Here is a 17,999-nt window from a genome sequence, read left to right as displayed (position 1 = left end):
TCCCAAATTTTAAAATCGAAGTTTTCTATATCTTGTTCGACAAAGTTCACGTTCGAAAAATCCAACGCTTTAAGCGTGGCAATATAGAGACTTGAGAGACTAGACTATAAAAAGATTTCTCTACCAGTACAACTAGACTTACAACGAAATACACGCATTCAAAGAAAAACCCACTCTTGCTGTCCGCAAATTATATTTGGCACTGACATTTGCTGTAGTTGTAATGGATCCCGTGTTTCAAATAAATTAGGTCTCATCAAATATAATTGCTACACTGGCTTCATTGGGCTGTGGGTGCTGGTAAACGATAAAGAAGATTGAAACATACTTCAGTTTAGGGGAGTGCTTTTAATTTCTGAAACTCTTATTTGACGATGGATTGTAGAAAGCTTCTACGAAGTGAATATAATCTAATTTCTAGTCTTTGGTTCCAATAAGAATCAAAGGATGTACGTTGAGGCAGGCTCTGCATAAATTTATCAATAATGATATTGGGAAAAAAATGTCATGAAATATGTAAGAATAAATTAATTAATTAAAATTCCCTTTATTCATGCCCAAGGGGATATTTTTCCTTTAGGGTATATTCTAAGGGAAGACTAGAATGACCCGGGCACCAGCTTCAGTACAGCGCAGCAAAGTGAGCTAAAGCAAGATCACAGCACAGCGGGTAGTCGAACGTGGTACCAACTCGGGACCAAAGCAAAGCCCATACCGCTAAGTCACGCTGTATGTTAAATGCTATTCGATAAAAGGACTTTTATTCTATATTCTTCAGGATTGTCGCAACGATATTTTCTCGTAGTTTTACAAGCATTTGTTAGAAAAGCTTTACGTTTTATGGTTTCCGCCATAAAAGTCGTTTCATAGAGCGAGTGACAATAAATGTTAAATATATTTATTTTACACAATGATAACAGTAATTTTGAATCTTTAAAACCACAGGTATTGAAGAACGCTTTGGAAGACGAAGCCAATAAAATCGTCATGGCAACAGATGAATTGCTTGTCCGGCAAACAGAGGAAGATCTAAATAGGGAACGTGAGAAAGAGGTAAGAAAGAGGGATGTGTAAGACACGAAGGCTAGACCTGTGTTTGTGTTGGACTGCTGGCCGTCTACTGCCGGGGTGGAAGAGTCCAATACAAGATAGCCATCTCTTGTTTGTTTTGTTTTTGTGTTTGTTGTTGTTTGTTTGCTTTTAGGTTGGTTGATTCTTTTTGTGTTTGTGGGGTTTTTTTCTTTTTTTCTTTTGTTTTTAATTTCTGTGCTACAAGCGTATCGCAGATGTGATAAAATACTCTGTGACGAAACATGAAAAAAAAATGAAAAAAATATGATCTTTATATAGCGCAATATCACTAAATGTGATCAAAGCGCTTGATGAAAGGATGGTCTTCAAAACATCTACAAGTTAGTAGAAATGTTTTCCGGATATCATGATTGACATGGATTAACAGTCGAACCATCAGATGCCGCCGCTGCTGCTGGGATAGCATCTTCGTCCTCCTCCTCCCAAGTGTATCAGATTTCGTCATATATTTTTAATAACTAAACAGTTATATGGTTTGGACAAGTATTTGAACGGTGACGTACTTGGTTGCAGACTAAAAACATGAAACACTTTAATTGATGCGACATATGTTGTTTAAATTGTATACGACTCTTTCTTTCTGCTCAAATTCCGCCTTCTCGTTATTTCAAAAGGCTAAATTTGCTTCCGTACAAATTTCTAATAACTTGGTTTATATCACGGAATAATTATACTTTTTTTGTACTTGTTTACTTAGGGACAGTGGATATAACTGAAATGCGCAAAGCGAATGATGAATACTCGTAGATGCTCGTTTTCCACTTGTAATACAATCCGAGATTTTATGTTCACAAAATAATTCTCTTCTTTCGTTGACAGGCAAAGAAACAAAGGAAGCCTGTGAACTGCTCTATAGATTTTTCAAACTTACATGAACGCCTTGATGTGAGATTGGAGGATTTTAAGCAAGAACTGGTGTCAAATTATTTCAATCCAATGATTGATACGCAGCTACAACTTCGGGAATTTTCAAGCATGTTGGTACAAAACAGCAGCAAAGAACTTGACTCTATACTAATAGATAAAATCATTGAAGAAGCCCAATCAAAGCAAAGTGAAGAAATAATTAACAACAAAAATCCACAAAAGCTACTGCCTAATCATAATGTTGACAATAATAAAGGTTCATCTCAAAATTCATCTAAAAGCAGAGAGTCAGAAAATAAAGAATTTGTTGAGAACAGGTACAAATACGAAGAAAATGATGAAAGGTTAATGAATTTGCTAATAAATATGACAAACAGTGTGATGCAAGCATCGAGTTACTTCAGACAAAGCGGAGGTCTCATGGAAGAGATATTAGCCAATACTTATGATCTAAGCAAAGGCCAAGATGGTTTGAGAAAACAACTACAAAGTATATTAGGCATAGAGACATCCAGTGACAGCTCTGAGAACAAACGTGTGGTTGATAATGATGTAAGAAGTCATACAAAGAAGCGTGTGTTTTCCAGCATTAGGTACTTAAACAATCCCACTCCTCTTGCTGCAAAATATAACCTGTATCGGCCTAGTGTACCAGAGGAAAGCAAAGCTAAGAAGAGTCCAGTGAATTGTGGAATACCAAGCACGGTTTTGGACGGGCTGGTCACAGTCATTAAGAATGGAAGTCAGCTATTAGAAGTAAGTTTTGCATGAATTATAACAATAGAGTTACAATGTCAACCTTGAAAATATTCAAAATGTTATGTAGTGTAGTTGATACCTTTGCAGCACATTTGATCTGCCGTAAAGTAAAAGCCATTAGAGAAGCTTAAAAGGATAGGGGTAATTTAGTAATTTGTGATTTGTTCACAACTATTTAAAAAGATTTTAAAAATTCAGTCATTTATTGTGTATTTGAGATTGTGAGTGTTTGTTGAGGTTTTTTTTAAAAGAGGGGGGGGGTGTCTTTTATATTTTGCAATATGCTTCCAATAATGGATGCTGCTGTTTGAATTATTATGTAATGGTATTACTTTTATTGTCTTTAACAGAGATTATCAGCCGGAAGCTGAAAGTTTTCAAATTATGATTTTGCTCTAGTTGACCACTTGACCTTAACAGTTCAGAATCTGCTATACTAGTCGTCTAATACCTCGACAATTTTTCTGATCTTTCCACCAACAGATCTTGACAGATTTGGCTCAAATGAGTTCAACATCTTTGGCAAAAACTACAGGTTCTCTGCAAGAAGAAGTGGGTCGTATGGAGGACGTGCGGAAGCGCATGGTCTTGGCCCTATCAAAGCACCTTAAGGACGGTATACCAAAGCCAGATCATTCCCTTGAGAGAGTCCAGAATGCAACAAAAAGAATTCAACAAGTAGTGGAATCCAACACGGGCTGGCTACGATTGATATATCGAAACAATCAACATATAGAAAAACTAGCAAATCGGTCGCTTTTCACGACCAATCTCAATTATCAAATTTTGCTGAAGAACCACAAGCATAAACTCAGCCTTTTCGATATAGCTCCAAAATCACAATCAAAATCAAAGGAGAAGAACGAGGTGATTCGACCTGGTGGCGATGACGAAAGAGATGACATCACATTGTCAGTTTCTGGTCTGAAGGAAGACATTGTATTGGACAAGGAATCACTAGAGACAATATACAGCACCAGTCTTCAACTGAACAGGATAATGCCAGCACTTACAAAGTTATTAGCTGAACCAGGTGAGTAAAATCTAATTAATCTTTCAGGTTTTAGTAAGTGTTTAAAGATAATGATAGTCAACCTGGAATAGAGCAGAAAATTGTAAGGTAACACATTCTACGTTTCAGGTTCCAAAATATTTGAAAGTGTGTATGTAGCAAGACAGTATATTGACAGAGAACAGAAACACACAAAACACAGACACACGAAGAATAATGAAACATGAGGTTGAGGCAGCTGTCCAGGGTTTAAGTTCCAGCAAAACCCCTGGAATAGATAACATTCCAGCAGAACTTTTTAAAATGGTGGAGAGGAGACAGTGGAGGCAATGACAATTCTATGCCAAAAGATAATTTACGAAACAAGGTGGCCAAAAGATTGGACACAATCCTTGATTATCCCTCTCCCAAAAATAGGAGATTTGAAAAAGTGCAGTAACTATGGAACCATAAGTTTCATTAGCCACCCAAGTAAAATACTTCTGCGGATAATACTGAACAGAATGAAACAAAAATTCGAAGGTATCCTGGCAGAAGAGCAAGCGGGTTTTCGATCTGGAAAGAGCACAGTACATCAAGTCTTCAATAACAGAATTCTGACAGAGAAATTCCTTCAACACCAAAAAGAACTATTTCACAATTTCATAGGCTTCCGGAAAGCATTTGACAGGGTATGGCATGACGGTTTGTGGGATACACTACGCTTTTGTGGTTTCGAAGAGGGTCTAATCCAAATAATCGAAGCTCTCTAAATAGTTCTGTGTCAAGTGCAGTTCTAACAACAACGAACTTGGTGAGTCTTTCCGAACAAATGTGGGTGTCAGAGAAGGATGCATACTCTCCCCAACGCTTCAACGTCTTCCTAGAGAAAATTATGAGCGAAGCTCTCGAAAATCATCAAACCTCTGTATCAATTGGCGGACGAAAATTGTGTTATTTGTGTTTTGCTGACGACATAGACCTCATGGCAGAAAGCGAACAAAAACTACAAGATATAAATAACTCACTTGCAAATAAAGCCATGCAGTGCGGCATGGAAATAAGTACAGAACAGTCTCATATACAAGTAAACTGCAGAAATGATGGAAATGCAGAAATTCCAATCGATAATGAAAAACTTAGGAAGTGTCAACATTAAAATTCTTGGGTGTTCTGCTTACCAGGGATGGTACCCACACAACTGAGATTAAGGTACGAATAGGAATGTCAACAGCAACACTAAGAGACTGACAAAAGTATGGAAAAGTTCAGTCAATTTCGACATAAAAATTAAACTGTAAAAACCACTGGTACGTTCCATCTTACTCTACAGCTGCAAGTCATGGACATTAACTGCGGAATTAGAGCGCAGAACCTCTGCTTTTGAGATGAAAAGTTATCGAAAACTCCTGCGGTTTTAGTATACAGAACATAGAACCAATAAAGACGTACTGGAAGAGGTGCAAGATCGTGCGGGACGACAGGAATAAAGAGATAAACCATTAAATCATATTATAATGTCGGTAATCTGGCTTTAAAATGGACCAGGTGTTCTTTAAATGCCCTTAAAACAGAAGTAACTAATGTATTGTGCATTACACATTTTGCATATTCTTTGAGATAAAAATATTTAAAATGGAAAAACAGATAAAAGCGTAGAAGGTCTTTTTTTTTTCAATCCATTCTTATTATTGACATAAAATTATGAATGCTCACTCATATATGAATTTTAAAGCAAAAAAAAATCCCTATTAAGTATCAAGAGCATTTTAAATTCATTAATTTCTTTAGCATTTTTTGTTTGAAATGTTTTAATTGTTCCATGTTTCGGCATTGCGGAATATAAATATATTCTTCCTAATTAAAGTTGAGTATCTTGAAATAAATATTTTGAATTCATCTCAACAACTTTGAATTTTCAATTCAAGACTTCCTGACGAGTTGAGCGTTATCAATGGGTATTTAAATGTTGCCTATTGTTGTGTGTGTTAGGGAGAGAGTTTGAACCTTGAAAATACAAAACAGGCTTCATGAGTTTGCTCCCCCCCCCCCCCCCCCCACCCCTTTCCCTTTTTCTCTCTCACGCACACACATACACGCATTCACTAACTCAAACACACACACCAACACACTCCTCCCTCTTTCCAATCTGCGCATTTATCTGTTTATATGATATCCATTAAAACAGTCTGCAATCCTGAAATAAATATCATGTTATTTTTTATCACTTATGTAAGCAACTTCCAAGACGTTTCTGACGCTTGGGCAGGGCGATAAACAATCGATCATCGATAGATTTGTTTTTCTCTCTTTTAGTTTCAGAGAGCTGCTAATGAAATGAAAATGCACAGAATTCCTAGTATATTTAATGCATTAGTCTTTATTACCTACTAATGTGGCATGGAATGTTTTACGTCATTCGTGGAATCATTATTTATCACGATATTGATTATGAAGAAGATCTTTAATAGACGGATTTTGTTAATACTTCTATCTCCCTCTAGTATTTAGATCATAAAAAATGCGTCAATGAAACTGAAAGGAATGCAAATTCCAGTTATATAATTAACCTTTTTTATATTTCATTACTTTGATGGGAGTTCTTAAATAGACATAAGATAATAACAACCATCAGTCAACCTCTTCACAACCACCTCCCGAACACCTTCTACCTCCTCTTACATCAAAAATCAAATGCCTAAAATACACACAACTTTATTTTTTTGTGTTTTTTTTTTTTTTTTTTGGGGGGGGGGGGGGGGTGTGGTTCATATAGCTCGGTTCCCAAATGCAATTGGGATTTTTTCGACACCCCCTCCACGTCCACCCATTAGTGATTGGGTAGTTGGGTCTGTAAGATCTGATTGAGAGTACGTTGCGATAGACTAGTCTCCAGTCCAAAGAGTAGCAAGTAATTGCTATTTCCCGTTCCACACTATAGAAAATGGAACAAACTCCTACTCCATGAGCCTAATGGCTTTGAAGGATTACACACAAGTTATGTATATGAATTCAGAATAGTGATCTTTATTTTTAAAGAACCGATGTTTTAAAAATCATGAATTATGATATATATATTTTTCAATGTTGTTATTTTTTTTAACTTTTTATTTTGAGCTCTTTGATCTTTGATAGGCGTAACATTATTGGTGATAAAAATCCGATATCATTAAGAATCATAAAGAAAAGAATCACCGTTCCACCGCCGGACTATTTTACCTTCACTGACAAAACCTCTTTATAGATTTTGTTGTTTTGGACACATTTACTTTATATTTAGATCTACGAGTATTCAAATGAGCCCTCAATGTTACCCAAATTTTAAAACTCGGGGCGCCAAAAGCAAGTTGCGATTCTCTTCGCTAAGCGAAATTGCAGCTTTAACGATTGAATTGAAGACCTGCTTTTTTGTATTGGGGTGAACATGGTACTTACAATCAAATTTAACCATTTAACTGCCGTACTCTGGAACGGCACGTATTTTAAAATGTGGCCAAAAACTAGCTCTTCAAATATCGATCGATTTAATTTACTCTCATCTTGGCAAAAATCCTCAAACCTTGGATGGTTACGAATCCCTTTGCTTGCGATACAAGCACGAGTCTATTAACTGAAGAATTTGAACTCCTATACCATCGATTTAAACAAAGTAATCAGGCTGTATTAAATATATAAAATTCGCGCATCGAAAGAATAAAACAACAACAAAAAAAGACAAAGAGAATGAACCTAATAACCCAATTCCTATTGCCATTGTCGTTATTTACCATTGATACTTGGTTGTCAAAAAGCATTACTCATTGAGTTTTCCTAAAGCATTACTCACTAACCTTTACTGTCAACATGCACTTAATCTTACATACCTACTTATCAGGTCACTTCTTGAAATGATCCAGTCGCCGTCTAAATCATTCTTTATGTACAAAGTACGTATTATGACGTTATTGGAAGTAAATATTATTCAATTTTTGCACGGGATGGGGGGATAAATCGCACGAGTTTGGACCACACACGCGAATTCCGCGAACGTCAAGTGATGTGAATGAGGGCGGAATATAGCCCAATCTCTTTACTTATCACTTTATTGCACTTTCCTTAGATTTATGATTAGTCACTAAATGTGTTCTTTATGTAAATGATGTTAAAAAGAAACCCATAGCTTCAACTTCAACTTCAGCTCGAATGCTAAGTAACTTAATCGTAGTAAACATACACAACCAATGCTCCAAAGCTTAAATCTTGAGCTCCTTCTCTCCCAAGCTCTACTTTATAATAAATTCTCCAGCAAATAATAATAATAATAATAATAATAATAATAATAATAATAATAATAATAATAATAATAATAATAATAATAATAATAATAATAATAATAACAATAATAATAATAATAATAATAATAATAATAATAATAATAATAATAATAATAACAATAATAATAACAATATAATAATAATAATAATAATAATAATAATAATAATAATAATAATAAATAATAATAATAATATAATATAATAATAATAATAATAATAATAATAATAATAATAATAATAATAATAATAATAATAATAATAATAATAAATATAATAATAATAATAATATAATAATAATAATAATAATAATAATAATAATAATAAATAATAATAATAATAATAATAATAATAATAATAATAATAATAATAATAATAATAAAAGAAAAGAAAAGAAGAAGAAGAAGAAGAAGAAGAAGAAGAAGAAGAAGAAGAAGAAGAAGAAGAAAGAAGAAGAAGAAGAAGAAGAAGAAGAAGAAGAAGAAGAAGAAGAAGAAGAAGAGAAGAAGAAGAAGAAGAAGAAGAAGAAGAAGAAGAAGAAGAAGAAGAAGAAGAAGAAGAAGAAGAGAAGGAGAAGGAGAAGAAGAAGAAGAAGAAGAAGAAGAAGAAGAAGAAGAAGAAGAAGAAGAAGAAGAAGAAGAAGAAGAAGAAGAAGAAGAAGAAGAAGAAGAAGAAGAAGAAAAAGAAGAAGAAGAAATACAGTTGTCCGTGTGTGAATCCAGGTTGTGACAAAAGATCAACGGTGAAAATACAAATTGAAAGAATACTGGGGATGTAGGAGCTTTCGGAATGTCTCCCCTTTACTTAACTTATGAAAAAACAAACACCCTAGCACCTTTACTAAGACTTATGACTAACCCTAACAGAAATAAAATCCTTCGATCTCGAGCTATCCCTAATAGAAAAAAAGACCCTCGGACTGCTTTGCACTACCTTTCAATACTTTACAAATCAAAATGGCGGCTGAAAATCAAAACAATGTTCAAACTTCATCTGTCAACTTTTGGTTGTTCTTCCTGTCGTAAAAACGCCAAACTGACAACTTTTTACAGTGACGAACTTGGTTGTTTTTGAGAGTGTTAGTGTCGTCGGTACGTATTTTATGATATCTGTGTGACTCAACGAACTTTCAAACTGACTTTAAATTATAAAAGGAAATCGAGTTATCGGTTTATCTATCTGTAAAGAATACATTTCTAATTTTCACATGTTTCAGTAGAGTGGTGCGCCGTATAATTTTTTTTTATTGACTCAAATAAGCAAAATGTTCTCCACAAGGCTATATTTTTTAAAGAAAGGATTATGCTTGGAAAAAGATCATTTACGTTTTAGAAACATCGAATAAATTGCAATCTTATGATATTCTTAAATATTTTTACCTTTTTATAACTTTTAGTTGACTTGGATATCAGGAAGCATCTCGGAAGATATAAAGCATTGCAAGTTGTCTGGTATTCAGTCAATGTTCCCTCTTGACCCTGATTATAAACTGTAACTGTAAGCAATACATAATAGTATTATAGACAAGCCACTCAGCGCCAAGTAGGTCAGATTATACAAATGACTCAATCTATGACTATAAGGAGGTCACAAGGATGGGCATATTGGTGAAAAAGAAAAACAGGAGAAAGTAAACAAAACGCTTTCTTCTTATTATAGTATCATCATCGCCATCAATAGTAGTAGTAGTAGTAGTAGTAGTAGTAGTAGTAGTAGTAGTAGTAGTAGTAGTAGTAGTAGTAGTAGTAGTAGTAGTTGTAGTAGTAGTAGTAGTAGTAGTTGCTGTTGTTGTAGTAGTTGTAATAGTAGTAGTAGTAGTAGTAGAAGTTGTACTATAGTCAATTTTTTTAAAAATCAATGGTGCGTGTTTTTCTAGTTTTTCACAGCTGTCCCTCTACCAAAAGTTGTAAAATTTTGTGTCAACCTCCGAATCAATTTGTCTTAAGTGAATATAGATTTAGGACCATATTGATGCCATATCAAAAGAGTTTTCTTCCTTACGATCTTTAAAAAACCACTTTAAACCCGCTGTCATAAAATTAGAGATTTTACGCTGTTAAACAAGTTATACACCACAAAGTAAGAGATGAGTTCATCGTTTTTTTCAAAAAATCTCGTGCCGACACGGTAACTCCGGCTAGTGATAATGAGTTCAGGTCCGCGCCATACTTATTTCCGAATAAAACCAATTCGTTTTACTGTGATAAGTGACAACTTATGTAGTTTGCATCCAATTTTGAATTTATGATATTATATTGCATTTTATCTATATCATGTCGCTATTACCGAAAACTGATATGAAATCTCTATCTTTCAATCATTTGAAATAGTGATTATATTATACTCAAAATTGTAAAACTAATAATGATTGCTGTTTACATAACTTTGAAAAATCGTGTCTTTGTTTTTTTTAAAACCTATAAATTCTTAAACGATGCGATACGATACGAAATCTCTATCGGCCCCACTCTCGTAAAGCTGCGAGAAGAAGTCTACTTTTATCTATTGATAAGCCATTAAAAAGGGCGGCTATGGAACTGGAATTTCACAATCAACCTTGAGATTCGAAGGTTATCTTACAGAATGTAATGATTGGTTTGCCCTGTATTTCTTTTGTGGTTGCTGTTGAACCCATGTACATATTTGTGAAAACACTATCAAAGATGAATTTCTACTGTTGGGCAGTCTACATTCAATTTATGTAATCCTCTTTGGCATAAAAACAAGCCATTCCGCAAATTTTTGAAATCAAAATATTGTTGGAAGCGCGTAATGTTCACTTTTATTTGTATTCATCAGTAATGTATATTGATAATTATAAAATGTAGACTTGTCTATTAGTTAATGATTGCCATTTATTCCTTCATATTAAGATACTAAATGTACATCATATAAGTTTAACAAATTCCTTCAAAATGGATGGACGAAAAAGTCATAATTTTGATACTGTAAATCATCTATGAGTTCCGATCATTACCAGATATCAATTTCAATATAGTTGTGATAAACGGAATCCTTTCCTAATGTTTTAAAATTCATGAAAAAAATAATTTTTAATTAAGACAAATTGATTCAGAGGTTATGGGACAGCTGAGAAAAAAGAAGAAAAAGACGCGCCACATAAAAATCTGACCATAGTTGTTGTTGCTGTTGTTTTTTTATTTATGCCTTTTTGCAATAGTAGTAGTAGTAGTAGTAGTAGTAGTAGTAGTAGTAGTAGTAGTAGTAGTAGTAGTAGTAGTAGTAGTAGTAGTAGTAGTAGTAGTAGTAGTAGTAGTAGTAGTAGTAGTAGTAGTAGTAGTAGTAGTAGTAGTATCGTTATTTTTCCCTTCGAGCTTCAAGCAGCAACATTTTCTGTAATTTGCTATGGAAGGTGACAGACAGTGGGCTCCCTTTTGGATATTTTTTCAAGGTTATGGTCTGTCTTTTCTAAATCGGGCTCCATATTTGCAATTATCATTCTAACGTTAAAACATAATGAGAGTAACTTCGTTTTATAATCCCAATCAAATTATTTTATCTTTTTAATCATACCATTACTATATGCATATCAAATTTGAGTGTGGGACAAATTATGTCACACCAACATTCTTTTCTGAACTTCAATCAAAGATTTATTGTGTTCCTCATCAGTAAAATATATTTTAGGACTATTTTCTCCAATATGTAAAACACGACATTTGAAAATATTAAAATCCAACTTCTAATCCTTTGTTTTGTTTGTTTTTAAGGGTTTTACGGCTCTTGTGACACGTTTAGGTCATTTCAGATCCAGTAAAAATGAAGAAAATGGGATAGCCAAAAGTTAGAGATTTACAATTGAAATTATACGAGAAAGAGGAAGACAAAGGAGAATTGTTCAAATAGGGAACAGATGTAGATTCCAAGAGCACACTATCAGTGCACTTCGTTTGAGATCACCTAAGTCTCATCCAGACACAAGCACGTTCCCCAGAAAGAGGAATACATTAAAATGTTTACAAACCAATCTATGTTTAAAACAAAAATTATAACAGTTCATAACAAAGAGATGATTTACTAGGAAAACAACATCATTTCCAAAAGCTATAGCTATATTTTGACTGTTTCCCTCCCCGTCAAGGACTCTAGCCTGGGCTAGGACAAAACCAAGTAATCTCATTCCAAGACAAAGACAGATAGCGACTCAGATAACAGAATATAGGGATATAGAAGACACTATTGGAGGTCAGGAACCCCACCCAGCCGAATCTTTTGACCAAGCAAATAAAGATAGAAAACCATCCTGTAATGTTTTACTGTTATTCCCAGTGCTGTTAATGTTTGTGTCATCTGCAGATAATTTACAATTAGATAACAAGACATCTGGGGGTCAATAATAAAGATTATAAACCACAGAGATCCCAAAACTATCCCCTGGGAATCCCACTAGTAGCATTCAATTAGGAAAACTCACCTCCTACCTTCACTCTTTGATTGCGATTACTTATTTAGAACGATTTCAACCTCTTGTTACATACAACTTCACTTTTTGAAACAGCCTTAGGTGTGGCACAGAATTATAAGTCACCCTAAAGTCCAGAAATATAACATCAATATTTTCTTTTTCATCTATCATGGCAGTATCATTTTTTATTGCTTTAATGAGTAACACAAGAACAATTATTCCTGAAACCTTGCTGAACAGGCTGTTGCTTTCAAACCAATTCAAGTTACAATCTTTTATAAACGATTTCATTAATTTGCACAGTATAACGCGAGACTAGCTGGTCTATAATTACCAGGTTCCCCTATAACGCATTGAAAAAAAATTCTGTGATTTTTTTTGACAACTAATGTTAGAACTTATTTTTAATAAATATAATAAACGACGGTGCCTAAGGGATATTTAACAGTAGATCTAAACCTTTTCTCCACAGCCAATCATCCCAAAATCAATATACAGTCATACTCATTAAATTCGCAGGTACCGCTATGACTTGTATGTGAAAAAAATCACTGTTTAAATCCTAATCACAAAGAAACGAGCAAAACCATTATTCCTCTATCACTTTCCACAGATCCTTTGATAACCCTGGTAGATGGAAGCGGTGACGACCGAGGCCGTCTGGAGATCTATAACAACGGCCAATGGGGAACAATTTGTCACAAAGATATGACCAATCACGAAGCAGACATAGTCTGTCGCCATCTTGGATTTCCAGGGGGCTTTTCAGCGGGAGCTGGTCGGTTTGGATCCGGTACAGGTGTGGCATGGACACTGAATGTGACGTGTTTGGGTTCAGAGATAATTTGCGCGCCGGTCAAACTATTGACTGACATGTCTATGTGTGACCATGGGAAAGATGCAGCAATTGTATGCGGTAAGTGTTTGACAATTAGCAGATAAATATTATCTAATCTTCAATTCTCTTGTGTTTGAAGACAATCTCAATTTGAAAAAAAAAAATATTATTCGTTTTATTTTATTTGGGGGAGCCGAGTGTCTTTATTACATGTCTGTCTAAATTTCAAATGATTTCAAATTTTAAAGCAAAAATAAAAAAGAACTTACAAAAGATAAACATAACAGTAATATTTTTTTAACTTAAAAATGGCAAAACATGTGTTTCACAAATACTGAGAAAACTAAAAACAAAACGTTTGAATTTATTTCGTTAAGTCAAGAAAGGCCCCACTTTAGAGAAAATAATCACAATCTCACATTTTCCTCGTAGTTGCGTGTAAATTGAGTACCTTACCGTCAGCACCCCCTACTTTTGAAAAAAAATATTCACGATCTCGGATGCGTGATCTATTCATAAGATACTGATTGAATCCTTGGAAAAGACTTTTTATTCATTCACCGTAATCGTGCTTTAAATGAGTATTAGGCTGTAGCTTTCTCTGACGGAAAAAAAATTGCACTATCGCCTTACCTGCGTTATGTATCGTCCTACATGTTATGTGTTGCTTTTGACTAGGGACCTTTTGGAAAGCGTTTTGAGCATGTTTAGTGGATATTGCCTATGCTCAGGTTTTTTTTTTGTTATTTTTTTTTTTAATGTTCAGGCATCAGATGGTAGAACTCATAAGTAATTATTTGGATATTGGTTCGAGAAATCCAGTATTCCCTTCCATCATGTGTGGCTCAGTGGCCCATCGGTAGTCTCTCGTCGTGTCACTAAAGTCAAGCAATATCAAATGCGGTCAGTGTCCAGATGGGTGAAAATGATCGAGGAAAATCCTTAGTAATGCACTTTTCACACAATACCCCACTCGAACCAGATGGGAATGAATAACTGGCTACAGGCAATGACGGATGTTGTGAGAGTGTTGTAAAAAAGGACACATATGAGGTGACTGGTACTGTATGAAATGGAAATATGGTTTCATGTGGCCTGATGCAGGAATAAATGAAAAATTGTGAAGCGCATTTAGCATGGTAAATTAACGGAAATACGCTATAAAATGTTCATATCAATTCATTAATTTTATCACCGAAAAGAATGTTTTGTTGTATGTAGAGTGACAGTTCTAAAACCCCATTCAGAAAAATTCATCTGAAAAAAAAAATCAGCTTCGTTGTTAAGGGGTTACAACACCATCCGTGACACTCCCGTGTACTATGTCATCAGGCAACCCGTCTATCTCTCATCTTCCCCCATGCCCCCTCCCCTCATTCCTTACCGATCCCTCCAATCTCTCGGTAAAACGAATTTCCTGCTCGGATTATGATTTCTCGTTCAATTAAAACCAAGACATCGGGTATCTTGTTTACAATTGGATGTGAATTGGTTTGAAAGCGATACAGTTCCGAGTTCCGAATCAATTTTCGATGAATCGGTTTGCCGCAAGGATCTCGCGGACAGCAAGCTGTTACGGTATCCCGCCACAGCTCTAGTTCAAGTACTTCGTTTTTGTATCTATCATCTAAGCCATAAAGAATAGGTGTTGATCTGTGGTTTAACTTTTGTGACCATAATTTGTGGTATAAGTGTTATCTAGATCTGAAAACTGAGATGACAAAAGCCGATCTACTACTAGATAGAGAAATTTTCACATTACCCAAAAAGCCTAAAAACGTCTTCAAATTATTTGGGTAATATTTCCAAATAATTACTTCGTTATATTCTTGGACCGATGAGTGTGTAATACATACTATTTTTTAATAATTCATGATAAATAAGCATTTATCCGTGCTATATAAATCGCCAGTCAACAAATACAAATATAAAATTGTGTTTTTTTTTAGTTGTAAAATATTTATATCGAAATACGCATTTAAAAATATTTATATGGGTATAACTACTCCAAAAGTTTTCCATACCTTAATGAAACATTGGGCTTCCCATGCTGGTTCAATGCATTTAAATTAAAAGATAAAAGTTTAGGCTGAGAATAACCTTCCATTAATTTGGGCTCATAAGCCCCAATGTTGTACACATTACTTATAAATTCATGCAATGCATATTATAAAACGAGTACATTGCAATTTATTCTTTTCTTTTTTCTCAGACCACATGTTGCGCATCCTATCCGAAGATGAAACCGTATCCGATCAAAATAACAAAATCGGACGATTAGAAATCATGCATCAGGTAATCATTCAGAAATTTATCTTTATTTTCCATCTGGTGAATAAAATAACATTAACATTAACATTAACAGATAGCTGCCTTTTTCAGAAATCCCAAACAATGAGCAATAAAAGAACGCGCTACTAATTGACATTATGAAGCGTGCACAGCGCCATTGATATTGTTCATGAACTGTAAAATGGGGGTGCAATTAAAGTTAAATACGTCTGGTACCAGTTTGTCTAGACTGACGCTATAAAAATGGGAATGTCAATGTCACCAAAATTCATACAACTGAGCACGGGTGTCAAAATATGACACAAGACATGATGGTGATTTTTTCACGGATCCACCATTTGACCTGAGCTTTTATCAGAGGAAAATGTTTGACCATTGACAGGGCAAAATCAGCGGAAAATTTCTGAGAAAATCCTGGAATTCGGCGGAAGATTATCATCACTGGGAAGTAAGCTAACTGATTTTTTTTCCTTCTCCAACAGGGCTTGTGGTTTCCAGTTTGCGGTGAAGGTTGGAGTGGATTTTCAGCAAGAGTGGCCTGCAAACAAATGGGATTTGTAGACGGAAGAGAGCTAGTGCAAGAACCTTGGGAAAGTGGTGCAAATTCTACATGGCTCAACAAGGTGGCGTGCAGTGGTGATGAACCTTATTTGGATGCTTGCAAACTAGAAGGATGGTCCGATACCTGCACAGGTTTCGTACCAGCTGGAGTTCGTTGTCTATGATTTGTTTAATATTATTAATCATTGAAATACAGAATATAGGAAGAACATTTAAAACCTGTTTACTACATTAAGATATATGCTTGATTGGCGTTGAACTGTGAAATTGCAACATTTATGCTATGCATACATTTTCACACAGCAGATGACACGGTTCCAAATTGCTAGCCGTGTCTATTCCATGAAGTTAAGAACTTTGGAGCAATACCAAGAACTTTTAAAAAGGGGGAGATAATTATTCGAGATAATAATATGTAATTCATTTGTATGTTTCCATTACTTGAGTTGAAGATGTGTGTGAGTGTGTGTTTGTGTATATAACTTGGGTGTATTTCATGTTCACTGTATAAAAACATATTATAATAAACCAATATTTCATGTAATATGTTCCTTAACAAAAATTATAAATAAAATGCTCTCTTTAAAACATCTCTTATGGATTTGATGCGAAAGTGGGTAGTTGACAAAAAGGGTTTGCTACCTTTTTTGTTTTTAGTAATCTCTCAGAGTGATGATTGCATTTTGATTGGTTTGCAAAAATGAAAAAAGGAAAGCATTTACTCTGCATCGGTGAGATATGATCACACATCCACCTGCCTCGATTGGGGTTCAAATCTCAGACCTCCTGATTAATGGTCAGACATGTTGCCAACTCACCACCTGATAGTTGGGACGATTTTATACTTATATTCTTCACAAGAGTACATGTTAACGCTGTGAACCACAAAAAAAGGAAGACATTTTTTAGATCCACCCAGGCAACTATAACCCTATAAATTTGAATTTCATTATAATTTACAGAAATGCAATCCAACTTGTGTCTCGCAGCAATTTCTAACACCACTTGGAGGGATTTCAAATGTTGAAAGAGTAATTACAACATATAAAATTTATTCTACTTAGAGAATGGTACCATACGATCATACAATGTCAACAACCCCAATTTTTCACTTTAAAAAAATAGTCATATGATTTGTTGGTATGATGTGGTGGTGGTGGTGGTTATAGTAGTGGTGAATGTAGAGATGATGATGTGGTGGTAGTTGTAGAAGTAGAAATGAGGATGTGATGGTGGTTGTAGTTTTGGTGGTGGTAGGGCTGATGATGTGGTATCTATTGTAGTGGTGGTAAAGTTGATATCATGGTGGTTGTGGTAGGAATGATGATGATGTGGTGGTGGTGGAGATGATGATGTGGTGATGGTAGTAGAAGTGGTGGTGGTAGGGAAGATAATGTAGTGGTGGTTGTGGTAGGGATCATGATGTACTGGTGGTTGTAGCAGTTGTAGTGGCAGGGATGAAAATGTGGTTGTGGTGTGAAGTAGTGGTGGTTGGCATGATGTGGTGGTGGTGGTGGGAATGATGATTGTAGTAGTAGTGGTGGTGGTAGGAATAACGATGTGGCGGTGGCTGTTGAAGTGGTGGTAGTAGTAGGGAAGATGATGTGGTGGTGATTGTAACAGAGGTGGTAGGGATGATGATGTAGTGGTGGTGGTGAGTCTTTTTTATTCATAGAAACAATGTTTAAAATTCAAAGGCAGAATTGCGATGGTGATGTGTGGAGATGAACCACCATTTAGGCGGAACTCCGCCTTTAGGTGGAATATTCTCTAATTGAACACAAGAGGAAGCCAAAATCAAAAAGGATGCAATTAAGCAGTGTTTCATCAACATGAAATTATAAATCTGAGGCAAGTTGGTAG

At 35.0% G+C, this 17,999-nt stretch overlaps 1 protein-coding gene across 1 annotated transcript in view; it reads left to right on the top strand.

Moving 5' to 3' along the window:
* Positions 1–16,724, top strand: part of LOC144965352 (uncharacterized) — a 24,007-nt gene extending 7,283 nt beyond the window's left edge. Inside the window, exons 4-9 of the mRNA XM_078900602.1 lie at positions 946–1,053; positions 1,912–2,715; positions 3,202–3,751; positions 13,059–13,361; positions 15,496–15,578; positions 16,058–16,724. Coding sequence (XP_078756728.1) covers positions 946–1,053; positions 1,912–2,715; positions 3,202–3,751; positions 13,059–13,361; positions 15,496–15,578; positions 16,058–16,300 — 2,091 coding nt within the window. The 3' untranslated portion in view covers positions 16,301–16,724. The remainder of the gene's footprint in view (positions 1–945; positions 1,054–1,911; positions 2,716–3,201; positions 3,752–13,058; positions 13,362–15,495; positions 15,579–16,057) is intronic.
* The last annotated feature ends 1,275 nt before the right edge of the window (positions 16,725–17,999 follow it).

Source organism: Berghia stephanieae, chromosome 2, assembly GCF_034508935.2.
Source record: "Berghia stephanieae isolate SIO BIC M18660-M18661 chromosome 2, UCSD_Bste_1.3, whole genome shotgun sequence".
NCBI classification, from domain to species: domain Eukaryota; kingdom Metazoa; phylum Mollusca; class Gastropoda; order Nudibranchia; family Aeolidiidae; genus Berghia; species Berghia stephanieae.
The sequence above is the reverse complement of the archived record's forward strand: the minus strand, read 5'-3'. Positions and strand labels throughout refer to the sequence as shown.